The following is an 18,725-nucleotide window of genomic DNA, read 5'->3' as shown; positions in this document are numbered from 1 at the left end:
TGTGCATACATAGTGTTCCTTTCCTAAAAAATACTTTATGCAATAAATAGAAATGTGATATACATAAGCTGAGAAAGAGTAAGTCAAAGCCACTTCTTTGCATTTGCAGTGTAATTTGGAAGGAAAAAAAAAAAAGAATGAGCTCATGGAAGAAATACCGATTTTACTTAAAACACAATTTAAAATATTATTTAATTCTTACCTCTTCCATCTTTTTGTTGTATGTATCCTTGGCAGTTGCCACGGCGGCTAAATTGTTAGCTTCTGCTGTGGCCTTTGAACAAAGTACAAAGTATAATGTAAAATGGAATTCATATTTATTAAACCTTCACAGGCAATTCTCATTTCTGAGTATCATGTGTAAGAAATGTACAAGAACACAAGGTCATGAAATAATTTGAAGTACTGAAGTATTTCCACTACATTTAAAAAAATTTATAAAATTAAAATTTCGAAATACATAAAATGGTAGTCCATAGTTATAAAAATGAATTTTCATTTGGAAGATTTTTTTCCTCTTAAATATTTTTAAGCCTCTCACCAAATTGGGGGGGGTCTATAAACCTAAACACATGGGAAATAATTCACAGTACATTTGTGTGTACTAATATATAGACATGTCTTAAGTTTAAGGACTGATACTGATAGTACAATGTATCACTGATAAAAAAAATGAACTATTAAGAACTTAAAGAAATTTTTTAATAAGTAAGGAAAAAGCTAGATTCTCCTTTCTTAAATGTTTATTTGTAGAGACCACTGGTTTTAAAACCTGGACCTGCTTTTCTACTCGGTACATGTATGAACCTTAAGCCACAGTGTGAGTCTGTTTTTTAAACCAGTTTTGTACAAAGAAAATGAAAGCTGTGTTAAAAAGTGTCAGCACAAGTGAAGCTCCTCTATGTATATACAAAAGTGTTTAGCTGAACACACAAACAGTAGTTAACAGAAAAAATAATCTCCCAATAAATATTCCAATATTTTTATTTGCTAATTTTTGATGGCCAGATTGGAGCCTATCTCTAGTCTAGCAGAGCATAAAGCTAAAGAATGCTTAGCTTTAGTGACAAGTATATTTTAAAATGTTATGCCTCCTGATTAGTAAGTACCTGTAACATGGATTTGGGATGTGGCAATTCTTCACCTTGATAGATCTTTATATAGGCCTTAAAAAAAAAAGGGGGGAAAGAAAAGAGACTCATGTTCAAGGAATTCCATTCAATATTTCTCCAATTCTGCTTAATTGTTTTCTAAGGTCTAAGGTCTTGCCAGTTTGGGGAACTATTATCTTTCTCATTTTAAATCCACCCCCCCTTTCTTAGTTGTTCCTTTTTCCTGAAGTGCCCTTTCCACACAACAATTCTTGCCAACCTTACCTTTCTTTAAAGGCTTAATTCATTGCCACCTCCTCTAAAACTTTCTCACATCCCTCTGCTAGGAGTAACCTTTCTTTTGCAGTCACTCACAGCCATTTGTACCTGCTGAAGTCTTAAGATTTATGGAAGAGATTTCTGTAAGAGTCCTTAATCTCCCACTAAATTCTAAGCTCCTCCATAATGTTAGGCACAGTAAGAATTCAAACTTTAGTAGATAAATAACATGTCATTTATTGTGAAGAGTGAAGAAGATAAATAATCACACAGGAGGTATGTGACAGTATTTTAAATTACAAAAATGTGAATTTTAAAAGTTGGTATTTTGGTCCTTGGGGCATCAATCTACAAATTAGTTTGATAGCTGAAATTCCCCCACTATATGTGGCTGGTTTTAAAAAGCCAGTTTAAAAAAAAAAAAACAACAGTATTCAGTGCTACCTAAAATAAACAAGTAAATGCAAATTTAAAATAATTCCACTTCAAATCAGTCCTTAATGCAGAGAGAGAAATTGTGGAAGAATTTTCTCCAATAGGAAGGCAAAGTATAGCCCCTTGGAGAACATCTTCAGAATGAAAGTAAAATTCTATATAGCTCATAACTGAAGACTACTATATGTTATGGATCTTGAGCAACACCTTCTCCCCCAGCAACAAAAAATAGACTTTTCCAATGCCTAGATATATTCATACTCCAAAATATATTTCTCTCAAGATAAAGTTTTCTTTAAAATTTTAATTTCAGAAACTAAGCTCCTCTTGGGAGTCTAATGATACTTTTATTCTTATATATTCCTCATAACTTTGCCCCCATATTACAGAGTCTAAAATTTGTTTCAAGTAGGAACTGCATTCTAAAACAATGCTCTAGAAATGAGAGTGATACCTTGAAGTACTCCACCAGACCTCGGCAGGTGATTTTGTTCCCATTGATCTCTTTAATATCTAGGCTCTCAGGACTAAGTAGCCAAGGAATGAGTATTTTCAAGTTTTTGATGAATTCATCATCTATTTCTACAAGTAAAAGCACATTCATCATTATTTTAAAAATCCAATCCGGTCCTCCATGCCATACAACAAAACATCCTTTGATTTCCTCCATTTCTTCCCCAGTGATAAAGCCTTCACTCACTCTCCCATCATCTAAATAAACAACTCCTGCAGCCCACTGTTCTTGGGTCAGTGATCCTCCTTGCCTAAACTTCTACTGCTAGTCTTCAGTTCAATTACATATTTGCTTATCCTCCACCCATAAAATAGCTTTCTTGATGTTAAATGTTAAGCAAATATCTTAAACCCTATTCATGTAACCAGTATTCTGTACTTAAGTTTGTTAGTGGTTTTATAAACGGGGAAAAGGCCAGATACTTACTTATTCCCTCCAGAAAATGTATACCAAAATTGCTTTTTTTAGTGTACCCACCTTACGAAAAGTGTATAGAACTGGGTAAGGTGTAACTAGAACTCAAGTTCAGAAGGATAGTGATGGTGATGCCACCTCTGGTGGTGAAACTCACCAGTAGAAATTAACATGGCAAGAGTAGGCCATGGAGACAAATCGGAGGATGTCCGAGTTCTTCCCCTAACATGTTTAGGTCAACTGATTACACATTCCCATGGTATAGCATTAGGTTTAAGCTTCGCTTTACATATGTAGTAAAGTAACAGAAAATGCATCTTCAGAGGAGTCAGTGATAATTTCTGAAATCATTATTTCAAAAGATGCAGAAAAATACACCTACATAAAAAGCAAGGTATGTCCTAAAAGTAGTAAAGGCCTATAATGTTTAAAAATCTCAGTTTCAGCAGAGTCACTGAGTTTTCAGGCTTTGGAATTGGTGGTTTCTGACGTTTTAAGGATAAAGAATCAAACCATATGATTGTGTGTGTTTGCATTTTCCTTGCTTGCTATTACAACCTGACTATACACTGAAATACCAGTTTACATAAGAATTCTTGTTTCTCTTCTTTCCTTGCTGCTTTTATGAGATGTACAAGCATAATGCTGGAAAACCTTCAAGACTTATTTTACTTCACATTTTGTACACCTTTGAAATTTTAGTGCTCATCTTTTATGAGTACTTTACTCAAATGTATTTTGCTGTTTGCATTGTACGAATTTTTTTAAAGATTTATTTATTAATTTATTTATTTATTTGACAGACAGATCACAGGTAGGCAGAGAGGCAGGCAGAGAGAAGAAGGGAAGCAGGCTCCCCGCTGAGCAGAGAGCCTGATGGGGGCTCTATCCCAGGACCCTGGGATCACGACCTGAGCCGAAGGCAGAGGCTTTAACCCACTGAGCCACCCAGGCGCCCCCGCATTGTACCAATTTTTACTGATAATTTTGCTTTGTATTATATTTCCATTTATTCAGATTTATTGTTGTGGGGTTTGCTCTCTAGTTAGCAACATTCGCTAATAGTACCGGTGTTTGTATGATGTTACCACCGTCTGTGTTGTGTTTTGCTGCCTGCTGCGTATCTGTGTACACTGCTACCATTAGGTTTCTTTTTTGCAATATGACTTTATGGGTTTTTTGTAGACTATTACTACATATCTAGAACATCTCAAATCTTCCTGAATTTCTGTATAAAACAAAAACCTTTCTCATTATAAAACAACCTCAAGTAACATGATGCCCCCAGTTTTGTTTTTGTTCTTCAACATTTCCTCAGCGATTCAGGGTCTTTTCTGATTCCATACAAATTTTAGGATTATTTGCTCCAGCTCTTTGAAAAATACTGGTGGAGTTTTGATCGGAATGGCATTAAAAGTATATATCGCTCTAGGCAGTATAGACATTTTAACAATGTTTATTCTTCCGATTCAAGAGCATGGAATGGTCTTCCATCTTTTTGTGTCTTCTTCAATTTCTTTCATGAGTGTTCTGTAGTTCCTCGAGTACAGACCCTTTACCTCTTTGGTTAGGTTTATTCCCAGGTATCTTATGGTTCTTGGTGCTATAGTAAGTAGAATTGATTCTCTAATATCCCTTTCTGTATTTTCATTGTTAGTGAATAAGAAAGCCACTGATTTCTGTACATTGACTTTGTATCCTGCCACATTACTGAATTGCTGTATGAGTTCTAGTAGTTTGGGGGGTGGAGTCTTTTGGGTTTTCCATATAAAGAATCATGTCATCTGCGAAGAGAGAGAGTTTGACTTCTTCATTGCCAATTTGGATACCTTTTATTTCTCTTTGTTTTCTGATTGCTGTTGCTAGAACTTCTAATACTATGTTGAACAAGAGTGGTGAGAGTGGGCATGTGATCACCAAGACAGCATGGTACTGGCATAAAAACAGACACATAGACCAGTGGAACAAAGTAGAGAGCCCAGATATGGACCCTCAACTCTATGGTCAAATAATCTTCGACAAAACAGGAAAAAATATACAATGGAAAAAAGACAGTCTCTTCAATAAATGGTGCTGGGAAAACTGGACAGCTATATGTAGAAGAATGACACTCGACCATCCTCTTACACCATACACAAAGATAAACTCAAAATGGATAAAAGACCTCAACGTGAGACAGGAATCCATCAGAATCCTAGAGGAGAACATAGGCAGTAACCTCTTCGATATCAGCCACAACAACTTCTTTCAAGATATGTCTCCAAAGGCAAAGGAAACAAAAGCAAAAATGAACTTTAGGGACTTCATCAAGATCAAAAGCTTCTGCACAGTAAAGGAAACAGTCAACAAAACGAAGAGGCAACCTATGGAATAGGAGAAGATATTTGCAAATGACAGTAAGACAAAAGGTTGATATCCAGGATCTATAATGAACTCCTCAAACTCAACACACACACAACAGACAATCATATTAAAAAAATGGGCAGAAGATATGAACAGACACTTCTCCAATGAAGACATACAAATGGCTATCAGACACATGAAAAAATGTTCATCATCACTAGCCATCAGGGAAATTCGAATTAAAACCACATTGAGATACCACCTTACACCATTTAGAATGGCCAAAATTAGCAAGACAGGAAACAACATGTGTTGGAGAGGATGTGGAGAAAGGGGAACCCTCTTACACTGTTGGTTGGAATGCAAGTTGGTACAGTCACTTTGGAGAACAATGTGGAGATTCGTCAAGAAATTAAAAATAGAGCTTCCCTATGACCCTGCAATTGCACTACTGGGTATTTACCCCAAAGATACAGATGTAGTGAAAAGAAGGGTCATCTGTACCCTAATGTTCATAGCAGCAATGGCCACAGTCGCCAAACTGTGGAAAGAACCAAGATGCCCTTCAACGGATGAATGGATAAGGAAGATATGGTCCATATACACTATGGAGTATTATGCCTCCATCAGAAAGGATGAATACCTAACTTTTGTAGCAACATGGATGGGACTGGAAGAGATTATGCTGAGTGAAATAAGTCAAGCAGAGAGAGTCACTTATCATATGGTTTCACTTATTTGTGGAGTATAACAAATAACATGGAGGACAAGGGGAGATGGAGAGGAGAAGGGAGTTGAGGGAAATTGGAAGGGGAGGTAAACCATGAGAGACTATGGACTCTGAAAAACAATCTGAGGGTTTTGAAGGGGCGGGGGGTGAGAGGTTGGGGGAACCAGGTGGTGGGTATTAGGGAGGGCACCGATTGCATGGAGCACTGGGTGTGGTGAAAAAATAATGAATACTGTTACGCTGAAAAGAAAAAAATTTAAATAAATAAATAAATAAATAAAATCCTCAAAATCACTTCCATGTATTACATGTATTTCAATTCCACCCCCATTCCCTTATAAAATTGGAATGGAATAAGATACACCTGGGTGTCTAATGCAACAGCAAATGTGGTAATGATCATTAAAGTAACATGCATATAATCACATATTTGGATTAAAAATGTGTCCTGAACAGAATGGGAGAAGATATTTGCAAACGACATATCAGATTATCAGATAAAGGACTACTGTCCAGAATCTATAAAGAATTTAGCAAACTCAACACCCAAAGAACAAATAATCCAATCAAGAAATGGGCAGAGGACATGAGCAGACATTTCTGCAAAGAAGACATCCATATGGCCAACAGACACATGAAAAAGTGCTCCATATCACTCGGCATCAGGGAAATACAAATCAAAACCACAATGAGATATCACCTCACACCAATCAGAATGGCTAAAATCAACAAGTCAGGAAATGGCAGATGCTGGCGAGGATGCAGAGAAAGGGGAACCCTCCTACACTGTTGGTGGGAATGCAAGCTGCTGCAGCCACTCTGGAAAACAGCATGGAGGTTCCTCAAAATGTTGAAAATAGAACTGCCCTATGACCCAGCAATTGCACTATTGGGTATTTACCCTAAAGATACAAACGTAGTGATCCAAAGGGGCACATGCACCCGAATGTTTATAGCAGCAATGTCCACAATAGCCAAACTATGGAAAGAACCTAGATGTCCATCAACAGATGAATGGATCAAGAAGATGTGGTATATATACACAATGGAATACTATGCAGCCATCAAAAAAAAATGAAATCTTGCCATTTGCGACAACATGGATGGAACTAGAGCGTATCATGCTTAGTGAAATAAGTCAAGCAGAGAAAGACAACTATCATATGATCTCCCTGATATGAGGAAGTGGTGATGCAACATGGGGGCTTAAGTGGGTAGGAGAAGAATAAATGAAACAAGATGGGATTGGAAGGGAGACAAACCATAAGTGACTCTTAATCTCACAAAACAAACAGGGTTGCTGGGGGGAGGGGGTTTGGGAGAAGGGGGTGGGATTATGGACATTGGGGAGGGTATATGCTTTGGTGAGTGCTGTGAAGTGTGTAAACCTGGTGATTCACAAACCTGTCCCCGTGGGGATAAAAATATATGTTTATAAAAATAAAAAATTAAAAAAAAATGTGTCTTGAAGATGGCATGAGCCACGGTCTTGGTTCTCACTGAGACTATTCCAATTTTGGATTCAGAAAGCACAAACCAGAGATTCCTAGCATACACAGGTGGTGAGCTCTTGCTAATGGTATTAGTCAACACCGTAAACACATGACCCAGAACACCTGCAGACCATTTCAGTTTACAGAGGCACACTAACTAGCTCTGGGCCTCTGCAAGAATGCAAATAAATATGATTATTCGGGGTGATGTTCTGTTTCCATCATTTCTTCAATCATTTTTACCACAAGAGTCCGACTTTGCCAGGAATCCAGGGGCTGGGCCAAAGTGGTTATCTGTCACAATCACTGGGGACGTGATAACGTACTTTGTAAGAACTCTGCCCGCAGATGCACTGGTGCAGGACTGCCGTGTAATCACCCAGGGAAGATGCTTTCTCAGGATTACCTTCATTAGAAACACCTTTTTAAAAATAATTACCTTGCAGTGGTGTTTGGATCTGCTTCCTGAAGTCTAACTGAAGCTGCTAAGGATGTATCGCCACAATTTATGGTGTGGTCACTTGCCATTCTACATGGGGGACTAAACACAGAGCAACCTCAAAAAGGAAGGTAACTCCTTGTTAATTAGAAGATTTACTAAGCTAAGAGAGGTATTCAGTGAGCACTTAGAAAGAGCTGGTTGAATGGAGTATGAACAAATCTGATCCTCGCGATTTCCCATGTGGGATGTTGTTAAATTAATAGCAGTTAATTGGAATCATGGTATTATATGTTTCATATAATATGGGAAATGGCATGATAATTTCAATGATGTGAAGGACCATGAACAATATAGTAATTATAACAATTACAAATATAGGTAGTGAGCTAGCAAGAATGCAATGTTCTGTTTCCATCATTTCTTCAATCATTTTTGCCACAAGAGTCCGACTTTGCCAGGAATCCAGGGGCTGGGCCAAAGTGGTTATCTGTCACAATCACTGGGGACGTGATAACGTACTTTGTAAGAACTCTGCCCGCAGATGCAGAGTTTTTATAAGTTTATGAAAGAATATGTGAGAATTACCAATGAAAAGTTTTTGCACAATTGTTTATTCAGAGACACTTCTTCCCTAGAGGGTTCAGATGTCAACCCTCTGGAATACAGCATAGCCAGTGGACAAGACATCCTGGACAGAGACCACATCAACTTACAAGTTTCAGACTGGGCTGGAAAAACAACATGGATAGGTGACTCTCAGAACTGCCCTAGGAGAAACTAAGGCTGAGATGAACACTTTAACACACATAGATTCAGCAGGAGTCCTATAAAGCCTCATCAAAATGCATCTTTGATGGGCACCTGAAGCTGCTTTTCATTTCTTTTTCTCTCAGGCTAGCCACTTTGGTAAACTGATAATTTTGGGATGCCTATAGAGCAACTGTGTGGGTTAATATATGTGTAGACATGTGAGTAAAATTTGATGGGAAACAAATCTATTAAAAGATGAAGTTCTTTATCTCTGTGATTTGTCTTAAACTCTCTCCCTCAGCTCTTTCCCTCCACCATGTATCAGTTAATTTAAGAACTGTCACTGAATACCACAAGAATGGAACAAGCCAGAGTACTCTTCTGTCCCAATAAAGGGCTCTTGTTGAAAGCCTGCTCCTCCCCTGCCTGTTTATGACTCCCCAACTCCAGAGAAGAAAGAGGGGCCTTGTGGGAGCCCTCTCTTTACATCATTTATTCAAATGAAGGCATTAGGTAACGATACAGTTTCAAGAAGTCTGTGCTCTTCGGAGGGCTGAATTTCATAAGTGATAATGAAATGACAGAACCCTGCAGTTCTTGCATTAATGTGTACTTACTGCTATCTGTTCTGTTATATAAAGATAATTTAAAACATGTACAGAAATAATGCTAATGACTGAGAAATGTGGGATTCTATTTATGATACTGTCATAGTTAAATGGAAGGTATCTTGAGTATAAATGCCATGGACACGGGGCAGTGGGGTGGGGGGAATAGGTTTGCTTTTCAAACCCGCCAGTTCCATTAAGGTGGACACATATTATGTTGTCCTTTCTTAAGAGGAATTTTAAAGTTCTTTGAGAAGAGTTATGCTGAAAAGCTTGCTGCGTCACTCTCTCACCAACCCTGGCACAGGGCAGAAAGGCCACAGTAAATAAATGTCTAAGCTCAGTGGCATGTATATTCAATGCCAGGCTTATAAGTATAAAAATCAGAAATGTCTTTTACTACTTTGTATTAATCACAAAGCAAATATCTAAAGACCCAGTGATTATTTATTAGGAAATACTTGTATTTCCTCAGACCTCTATGTCCACCCCACCCCATCCCACCCCTTCTTCTAAAAAGTTGAGTTGCTTTGGAATCTTAAAATGTTAGTAATGCCTCTGTTAGGCAAGCAACTACTATTATCATACACTGTCTCAAGAACATTCTAGGGCTTTTGGGTTTTTCAGAAACGGGTCCTCATTCAGAAGAGGATTTCATTTTTAGTGAAGCTTTTAATAATTTATAATTAAATTCTTCAGTAACATTTTTAAAGAGCTTGAATTCAGAACTATGCAATGTTTCTTTTGATCTCTAATTATATAACTTATAACAATAATTATATAATTTAAAGCATTCAGATAATATAGACATCTACTTTTCTCCTCTAATGTAAATAAGGAAAATTTAACAGGAAGACTTTAAGGAGCATTTCTCAATGCACAGAAGTGAGCAGGACCTCTGTGAAGAGGGGAGAGTCACTGCCTCCCAGGTGAACACAGGATCTTGCCCGTTTTCTCCGTGTGTATATTAAGTACCCATAGATCCCATAGTTCACCAAGGAGGTGTTCTAGTACCAGCCCAGGATTCCCAGTTCTCTCGACAATTTTCAGCCATCAGCCTCACATATGTGGATAATCCAAATGAGCAGCTATAAGCCCAATAGATAAAATGACAATTTTATAAGCAGGATAAGTAATGTAAACATACTCATTAAAAGACAAACCTTTCAGTTTTCCATCAAAGTTTGGATTGGTAGCTACTTTTAAGCCAGGATGAGGTAGCAGAAAACAGGAAATTTTGGTGAAACAGGAATGGATGTGTTTTCGAACATTCTGTAGTTCTTCGTGCTGGTTCCCTGAGACCTGCAGTAAATCATTCTAAAGTTTAAACTACTTTCATCATAATTGAATTCCAAGAGAATTCTGTGACATCTATTTGCTACAGTTGTCTGGTCCCACAGTGATAAAAATGACATGACAGGGCTGATACTAAAGAAAAAATAAAGTCTTGGGTAAACGGCCATATCTAAATATAGCATACCTATGGCATTATTATTAGAATTAACAAATGTTTACCCTTATGCTAACTCAGATGGGCCTTCCCACTTTTTAGTACAAATTAGTGGGGTTTTATTCTAGCTAGTTCTTAAAATTCCAATTTTAATTTGAAGTACTCATAAGAAACATGAATAGATCATAAGATATTCCTACCTTCTTTTCAGGAGATACTCAAGACAGCCTCTTGTCACCTGGTAGGTATACATTTAGATTCTAGAAAGGCATCTGAATAGTTGGGTATTTATAAGCTAAACTGTCCCTGTTTTTTCAAATGTATTTGACAGTTAATAGTACAACTACTTAAAAATAATTATAAACCTAAAAAGACAAGAGATCCTGACTATCATGAAACCTTATTTAATCTTGATTAAAATTTTTTTCTTCATAGTTACTTGTTGTGGTATCTGTCCAATGTAAACAATTCATTCAATATTGAACTATCCTGATACTGAAAATGGAGAATCCACTAATTTCACTTTCTGTGAACCATTAGCAAAATGTTCTAAGACTGACTTTGGGAATTTCAAAATGAGATATTTTCTGTTAAATAGACTTTTAAACCTCTACTAAAACATGAATCCAGATATTTGTACTGTCAGTCTTGAATGGATTTAATTATTCTAATTAAAAGATTTATCTTGGAATAAGTCGGTGTTTTGTAGATTATCTACACAAGAATTACCTGTATCATAATTATTGATAATATTTAAAGCTATAACTCTGAAAGTATGTATTAAATATCAATCTTTGTAGAGACAATAGAAGGGTCAAATAAGATTGTATCTAATAAGTATCCATTCTGCAAATCATTCAACAAAAGTAATTCTAGATTACTACTGGTGAAATTTCATGCACCTTAATATCTAACCAACCTTGAGGCGTTTTTCCAAGAATTTGGAGCCACCTTCAGCTCCATATGAAAATTCGTATGGAAAGCTCCAGTCCCGAACAAGAAATATCAGACTCTAAGAAACAATAAGAAGAAAGGATTGATGAGGGGACTTTTAATGGCCTCCCTGAGCTTTATACTGAAACCAATTAAATGTATTATTATCATTTGAATAGTGTTCTACACCACACTGTGGAATTGTGAAAGCAAACATAAAACCTTTGAAAGTTTCTGAGCAATCTATTCCCTAGGAATCAATCTTCCTGTTCCCACTAAGTAAAAACAGAAAGCTGCCCCAAAACTGACTGTATTCACACACACAGCCATTCAGCCAGTTTGAGGGCACCTCTGTCTCTCATCTCTTGGTGGCATGCATTCATCTTGGCAATTTGGGGACAGCTTTTTATGAAGACTCGAGTTTTATTTGAGGAGAGTTTTATCATCCCTTTAAGTATTTTTCCTCTATTACAGTTGTCCCATTCTCTTCCTCAGGGGCTCTCAGTATATATACATGGTATGGATGGGTAAGAATCCAGGTTTAGTGGGGCCCAAAGCTTATACAATCCGTTGGGGGGAGGGCTCAATAGGAAAATAAATACACAATTGGGCTTCAGATGGAATATTTATTTAGAATGAGAGAAATAACCAATTACAAATTTTTTTAAAAGCTGACAAATAGAGCACCTGGGTGGCTCAGTGGGTTAAGCCGCTGCCTTCGGCTCAGGTCATGATCTCAGGGTCCTGGGATCGAGTCCCGCATCGGGCTCTCTGCTTGGCAGGGAGCCTGCTTCCTCCTCTCTCTCTCTGCCTGCCTCTGTGCCTCTCTGCCTACTTGTGATCTCTGTCAAATAAATAAATAAAATCTTTAAAAAAAAAAAAAAAGCTGACAAATACACAAACACACTAACACAAATCCAGAAAAAAAAACAACTAACATACCTTTGTAATAGTTTTTTTTCCCTACTGTTTTTGGCTGCAAATGATTTGATCACTTCATTGCATGATGATTTTGAAATAATCTGTTAGAAAGTTATTTCTGTCTGTCCTCTAACAAGGCCACATTCTTTATCATAAACAATTATTATTGACAGTTCAGAAATGTTTCTGTTTCACAACTTATTTGTAATGCCATGTACATTTTTAGTTTCCTCATCCATTAAGTATGATGCTAATAGTACCCACCTCACAGGACTACCGAGACATGCATAAGGCCTCTCTGGAAGGTGCCTGCACAGAGTTAGTGCTGTGTTGGCTCTGGGAGTTTTATTTTAATGGTCACATATTTTAGCTAATGGATAGACCATAGTTTATTTTGCCATTACTAGACGTTTTTCAGTTTTTCTATTATTCTAAGAAATGCACTGATAAACATCCTTGAAGCTGAATATTTGTTCACATCCAGACTGGATTTTATCAAGGACTGTGTTTCCAAAATTAGAATAATCATCAGAATCGTTTGGAAGACTTTTAAAAGTATAGAATTCTTGGGCCTCACCCCCGACCTTTTGAAACCAAAGAAACAGCCGCTTTCCTTGAACAGCTTATTATATACCAACCACAATGCCAGGAATTACACACATGATATTTCATGCATTCCTGCAACAGCCAAGAGATAGGTTATAATTTATGATTCTTTTCAGAAGAGATAATCTAAAAAGCCCCACCACCTGACATTAAGTGACTTGGCCAAAGGCACAGAGAGATGGCACAGCTAGCATTTAAACCCGGGCAACCTCAAAACCCCTGCGGCACGGCTCAACAGGAACATCACACATGTGTTGTAGTTTACAACCTGGGCTCTGATAAAAGCATGCTTTTTATTTTTTTAAACATTTATTTACTTTAGAGAGAGTGAAAGAGTGAGAGAGAGAGAGAGAGCATGAGTGGGAGGGGCAGAGGAAGAGGAGAGAGATTCCCAAGTAGGCTCTGTGCTGAGCATGGAGCCAGACGTGGGGCTTAATCTCAGGACCCTGAGATCACCACCTGAGCTGAAACCAAGAGTTGAGCACTTAACTGACTGCACCACCCTGGCGCCCCTAAAGGCATGCTTTGATATGCTTAAGACATACTGCAAATTTTAGTTTCGGAAGAAAAGTAGGACTTGGAGGGAAAAAATCAGTAGTTTTTATGAAATTAGCGATCTTTAAATGATCTTTCTAAAAGTTTTATACCTTCTGAGCTTCTAACAATATTTTATTCTTGCTTATTAAAATGTGTTGATTTTTTAAAAGATTTTGTTTATTTATTTGAGAGTGAGAGCACAAGGGGGGAGAGAAGCAGACTGAGCACTGAGCAGGGAGCCCAATGTGGGGCTCAAACCCAGGACCCTGAAATCTTGACCCAAGTCAAAGTCAGACACCCAACTGATGGAACCACCCAGGCCCTTTTGCTGATATGTCTCTTAATTCTCTTTTTTTCTCTCTTAATTCTCTCTCTCTCTCTTTTTAAGATTTTATTTATTTATTTGACAGAGATCACAAGTAAGCAGAGAGGCAGGCAGAGAGAGAGAAGGAAGCAGGCTCCCCGCTGAGCAGAGAGCCTGATGCAGGGCTCTATCCCAGGACTCTGAGATCATGACCTGAGCTGAAGGCAGAGGCTTTAACCCACTGAGCCACCCAGGCGCCCCACTCTTAATTCTCTTTTAATCTCTGGGTTCTTCCTCCATTTCTTCTTTCCCCTTACAGTTTATCTACTAAAGAACCTAGGACTTTGACCTGTAAAAATTCCCATAACCTGGACCTTGCTGACTGCATATTCACAAGCAGTTCAGCATGCTCTCTGTCCTCTAGATTTCCTATAAATTGGCAGCTGGGTACAGAGCCTTGATCTCAGGTCATAATTTTTTGCGGAGTGCTCTTCTATCAGGAGGCACAGAGTTTCTGATTATCAGTCCTTTGGTGAAATTATAACATCTTTGCTTATCTGAAGTTCATTCATCATTAGCTTTCTCATTAAGGGCTCATAAAAACAATATTCTTTGCATTCTTATGTGTTGATAAGTTTGTGACCTATTGTAGCAGTTGTGACTTTCTATTTGAAAGTCAGTTTTGCTGAAAATAAAATCCTTGGCTCACAGTTTCTCTCCCAAAGCCAGGCGGCACTTCTTGGTTTGCATCATGGATTTTTAAATTTTTTTATTTTATTTTACTTTTGTTTACTGTGTGTGTATGTGGTGGGTATTTGTGCATTTTTGTGGGGAAAGGAGTGATTCTTATGGAGAGGAGAGTTTCAAAATACCACTAGGGCACCTGGCTGGCTAGTTGGAACAGCATGTGACTCCTAAAATTGGGGGGCTGTGAGTTTGAGCCCCACTTCGGGTATAGACATTACTTAAAAATAAAGTCTTAAAAAAAATAAAATGCCTTTATCCACTATATTAAACAGTCCACTGTCTTTAACAGAGGCCCATTTATGTCAAAATGAAACATAATAATTTGTATTCAGAACATTTCTACCTAAATGTTTCAAAATAACATATTTTTGAAAACAGAGCTTAGCTAAGAAGTAATTTTTGCAAAATAGAGGTTCACGAACCAAGATAAATGAAACCAAGTATGTGGATTTGGCTGTATTTTGCATTTTTCTTGGGGAATTTGGTTGGTCTTTTTCACTGGGCATCTTCCTAAGTTGATATAATAAGGACCATATGAGATGGAGAGGAGAAGGGTGTTGAGGGAAATTGGAAGGGGAGGTGAACCATAAGAGACTATGGACTCTGAAAAACAATCTGAGGGTTTTGAAGGGGCAGGGGGTGGGAGGTTGGGGGAACCAGGTGGTGGGTATTAGAGAGGACACAGATTGCATGGAGCACAGGGTGTGGTGCAAAAACAATGAATACTGTTACGCTGAAAAGAAATAAAAATATAATAAAATAAATAAAATAAAATAAACTGAAAAAAAATGTCCTTAGCCTTTCACATAGTTTCCTGTGGTTAAAATCTTAATAAAGCTGTTTTCAAAATTAAAAAAAAAAAAATAAGGACCATATGTAGCATAGGATCGAATATCAAGTCTTATTTTCTAAAATCATTAATCTATATTCTATCTATCCATCTATCTACAGTATCAAATTCCCAAGTTCCTTGCCTAACGGTCCCATCCAGAGATGTGCTGGTAAACTGGCTCTCCCAGAAGAACAAAATGCCTTGATTTTGTAGCATTTGACCATTTCTGTGGTATAAATATGCCCACCATCGCTGATCCAAGCTACTAGCAATTTAATAGTTGGCTTATATAATTCCCAAACATTTACTAATTAGTTCTCATGAACTGGTATAAACCAGCTATGGCACACCTACTGTCCCCATCCCCTCCCAAGATAATTTGTCTACTTTATATTAAAAATGCACGGAATTCTATGAATCTCAGTCCATATGTCAAAGTCATCAGTTTTTCCGCAATGCTGAATCTTGATTTGTTCATACATATGGGTAGAGATAAAAATCAAAAATATAAATTACTCTAATTTGCTCAGATGAAAATATTTCAAGTCACAAATACTTCTTTAACGAATTAATCCCAGTCTGCAAATGGGGCAAATGATGGGATCCATGCTGTCCATATCCCACCAGTGATCACATATAGTTTTTTAATCATCAGAAAATTATAACCCTTGTTAACTTCCCTTTCGGGGCTATATCCTTCAGGAAGTTATTCAAAAGGAGTGTTATAGCACTACTATGAGTGAGAGTGAAAAACAGAAAAAATCCAAATGCTCAACAACAGGAAAATGGCTACTCAAATTACGGCATATTAATATAACATATTAATGGCTATTAATATTACAAATACACAGAATATATAAATACATGTGTTAATTGTGCCAGAATAAAAACTTATATGAAATAATGCAACATAACATTATGTTATTAGCAACATAATGCTAAATGTATGACCACATCCATTACAAATATGTGAAAAAAAAACTCCCAAGCTCTCAGTAACAGACTAACTGTTCTACAGCCTTGTAGCAAGTAAATGACTGAACTGGTTTTTAACCACTTAATCAATTTCAGTTTCAGAAAACAACTGCACACAGTTTAGAACTTGTTTTAAACCCATCTAAGTACAACTCACTTCAATCAATAGCCCATTGAATGTCTACCCATGTGTGACAGATTCATACTTTAAAAGTCAGCTAAGTAGTGAAAGACTCACTCCAGAAGATTCACTAAGGCTGATGTCAATCCATTTCTCCTCTCCGTAGCCAACAAAAAACAAACGTTGTTGTTGTATTCCATAGCAACAAAAATTTTAAAACTGATATCAGGGGCGCCTGGGTGGCTCAGAGGGTTAAGCCTCTGCCTTCGGCTCAGGTCATGATCCCAGGGTGCTGGCTCTCTGCTCAGCAGGGAGCCTACTTCCTCCTCTCTCTCTCTGCCTGCCTCTCTGCCTACTTGTGATCTCTCTCTCTGTCCAATAAATTAAAAAAACTTAAAAAAAAAACCCTGACATCAACCTATTCTTGCCTCTGTAAACCATGTAACTTCAAAACAAATTCCTAAACCCTACATATAATTGTTAGTTTGCTCTGCTTAGCAAGGCTAAGACTCACCAACATATATCTTATACTTAATAAAGCAATAAATTCAGCTTTGGTTTTTGTATCAGATTTTGAGTGGCGGTCTCATCCTTTGACAGTTCTGGATGCCCCTCAAAGGCAGCAGTCCTTTGACCCTCAGACTAACAGGTGAATTCTTCTTGTCCCTTGTTCCAAAATTCCATTTGTCCTTCAAATTTACTTCCAGGTGAATGTCTCAACAATTATCTGATTTAAGTTCTGATTTGTTTCATTGAGCTCTTGTCACTGATTCATTTATCCTAGGGTTTTTGTTATAAAGACCCAATAGGTCTTCATATAAGGTCATTGGTTTTAAGTCTTTGTATAGGGCAATTCAACCTTTAGTTTTGAAAGAGTACTCATTTGATAAGTAATTAGACCCAATTTTTGTATAAGGTTATTAGAACTTCGGGTTTGGAGGTATACCATTCAGTAAATACTTTTGCTATTATCTCTTTATGCTTTTGCTCCCTGCTTTGCTTTCATTTGCTTGGTAATTCATATAAAGTCTTGCCTCGTGTATTTTTCCTTTGCCTTGAATTGTTTCATGTCACTGAATGTATGGGGAAGTGGTCCAGAAAGAACAGATAGATGCATAAACTTAGTAAATCTCCAGACCAATCAAGATGCCCCAAAGACTAATGATTGGAGGTCTGTTAAACTGGCAGCAAATTTACACAAAACTCATTAGTCAAACTTAGCCTTGGGAGCCCTACAAAACTTTTAAGGGGACACTCAGTCTTGTCAATCTGTGAGTCACTGTGTTTAGTCCAGAACACAGGATCAATGACTATTAGATTATTGATTATACAGCACTATCCTGACCTCTGCTGGCCTAAGGAACCAAGTTGCTTTTCAAAGCACACACTTTTGACCAAATTTTGCAGGCTTGTATATATCAAAGCTGGACCCTCCTCCCAGAAAAATGCTTGGTTTCTATTTGTATGGCACTATAATCCTAGCTATTGCACTTAGAAGAATAAATGACCTTTTTCAAAAAAATTCAGAGTGACAGTGGTCATTATGGTGATCTTTGTACAATGTCAAAATAAATAACTAATACAGTTAAGGGGAGCTCTATAAAAATTAAGAGATAAAAATAAAATATCAAACACTCATTAGTTAGCCTCTTTAATTAGTAAACTGAGACCTCAAAACAAAAGTTGACTCCAATTTGATTCTCTTACCTCCTTGTACCTCTTTCAGTTTTCTCTTCACTTTATCCCTTCAATCTCTCCTGCTCCTTCCCCTGACCTCCTGAATGATTTCCGCAGGACTTTTTGCAGAAAGGGACTGGCCACGTTCTCCCAAACAACATCAAACTGCTAGACCAGAAGGCACTATAGAAGCTGAATTTAAACTCTGATCTAGAGTTGAGTTTCAAGAAATTTTTCTAACCCAAGAAGACAGAAATTTGTTGCATAATTCAGGATTTGTTAACTATTTACTGACTTGAACTATTAGTCCTTTCCAACTAGTTTACTTAATTGTTATCCCTCAGATAGAGAAAAAAAATTATTAAAATCAATAGGGTAAAAAAAGACCAAGAGAACATTCAAACAACCCAGCTCTTCAAAATAATAATAATAATAATAACAACAACCATGATAAATTAAAACATTTAATAGCCTTTAGAGGGCAAGAAAAATAGACAAACCATCATATGAGGCCATTTCAGAA

The 18,725-nt window shown here is 37.2% G+C and overlaps 1 protein-coding gene across 2 annotated transcripts in view; it reads right to left on the bottom strand.

Annotated features, from left to right (window-relative positions):
- Positions 1–18,725, bottom strand: part of ATL1 (atlastin GTPase 1) — a 70,029-nt gene that overhangs the window by 7,045 nt on the left and 44,259 nt on the right. For both annotated transcript variants that reach the window (XM_059182052.1, XM_059182053.1), the window contains exons 7-11: positions 11,469–11,561; positions 10,263–10,401; positions 2,260–2,387; positions 1,110–1,166; positions 203–274 (exon numbers count right to left, since the gene is read on the bottom strand). In XM_059182052.1, the coding sequence (XP_059038035.1) occupies positions 203–274; positions 1,110–1,166; positions 2,260–2,387; positions 10,263–10,401; positions 11,469–11,561 (489 nt within the window). The remainder of the gene's footprint in view (positions 1–202; positions 275–1,109; positions 1,167–2,259; positions 2,388–10,262; positions 10,402–11,468; positions 11,562–18,725) is intronic.

Source organism: Mustela lutreola, chromosome 7, assembly GCF_030435805.1.
Source record: "Mustela lutreola isolate mMusLut2 chromosome 7, mMusLut2.pri, whole genome shotgun sequence".
Taxonomy (NCBI): Eukaryota; Metazoa; Chordata; class Mammalia; order Carnivora; family Mustelidae; genus Mustela; species Mustela lutreola.
This window is presented reverse-complemented; position numbering and strand designations above follow the sequence as displayed.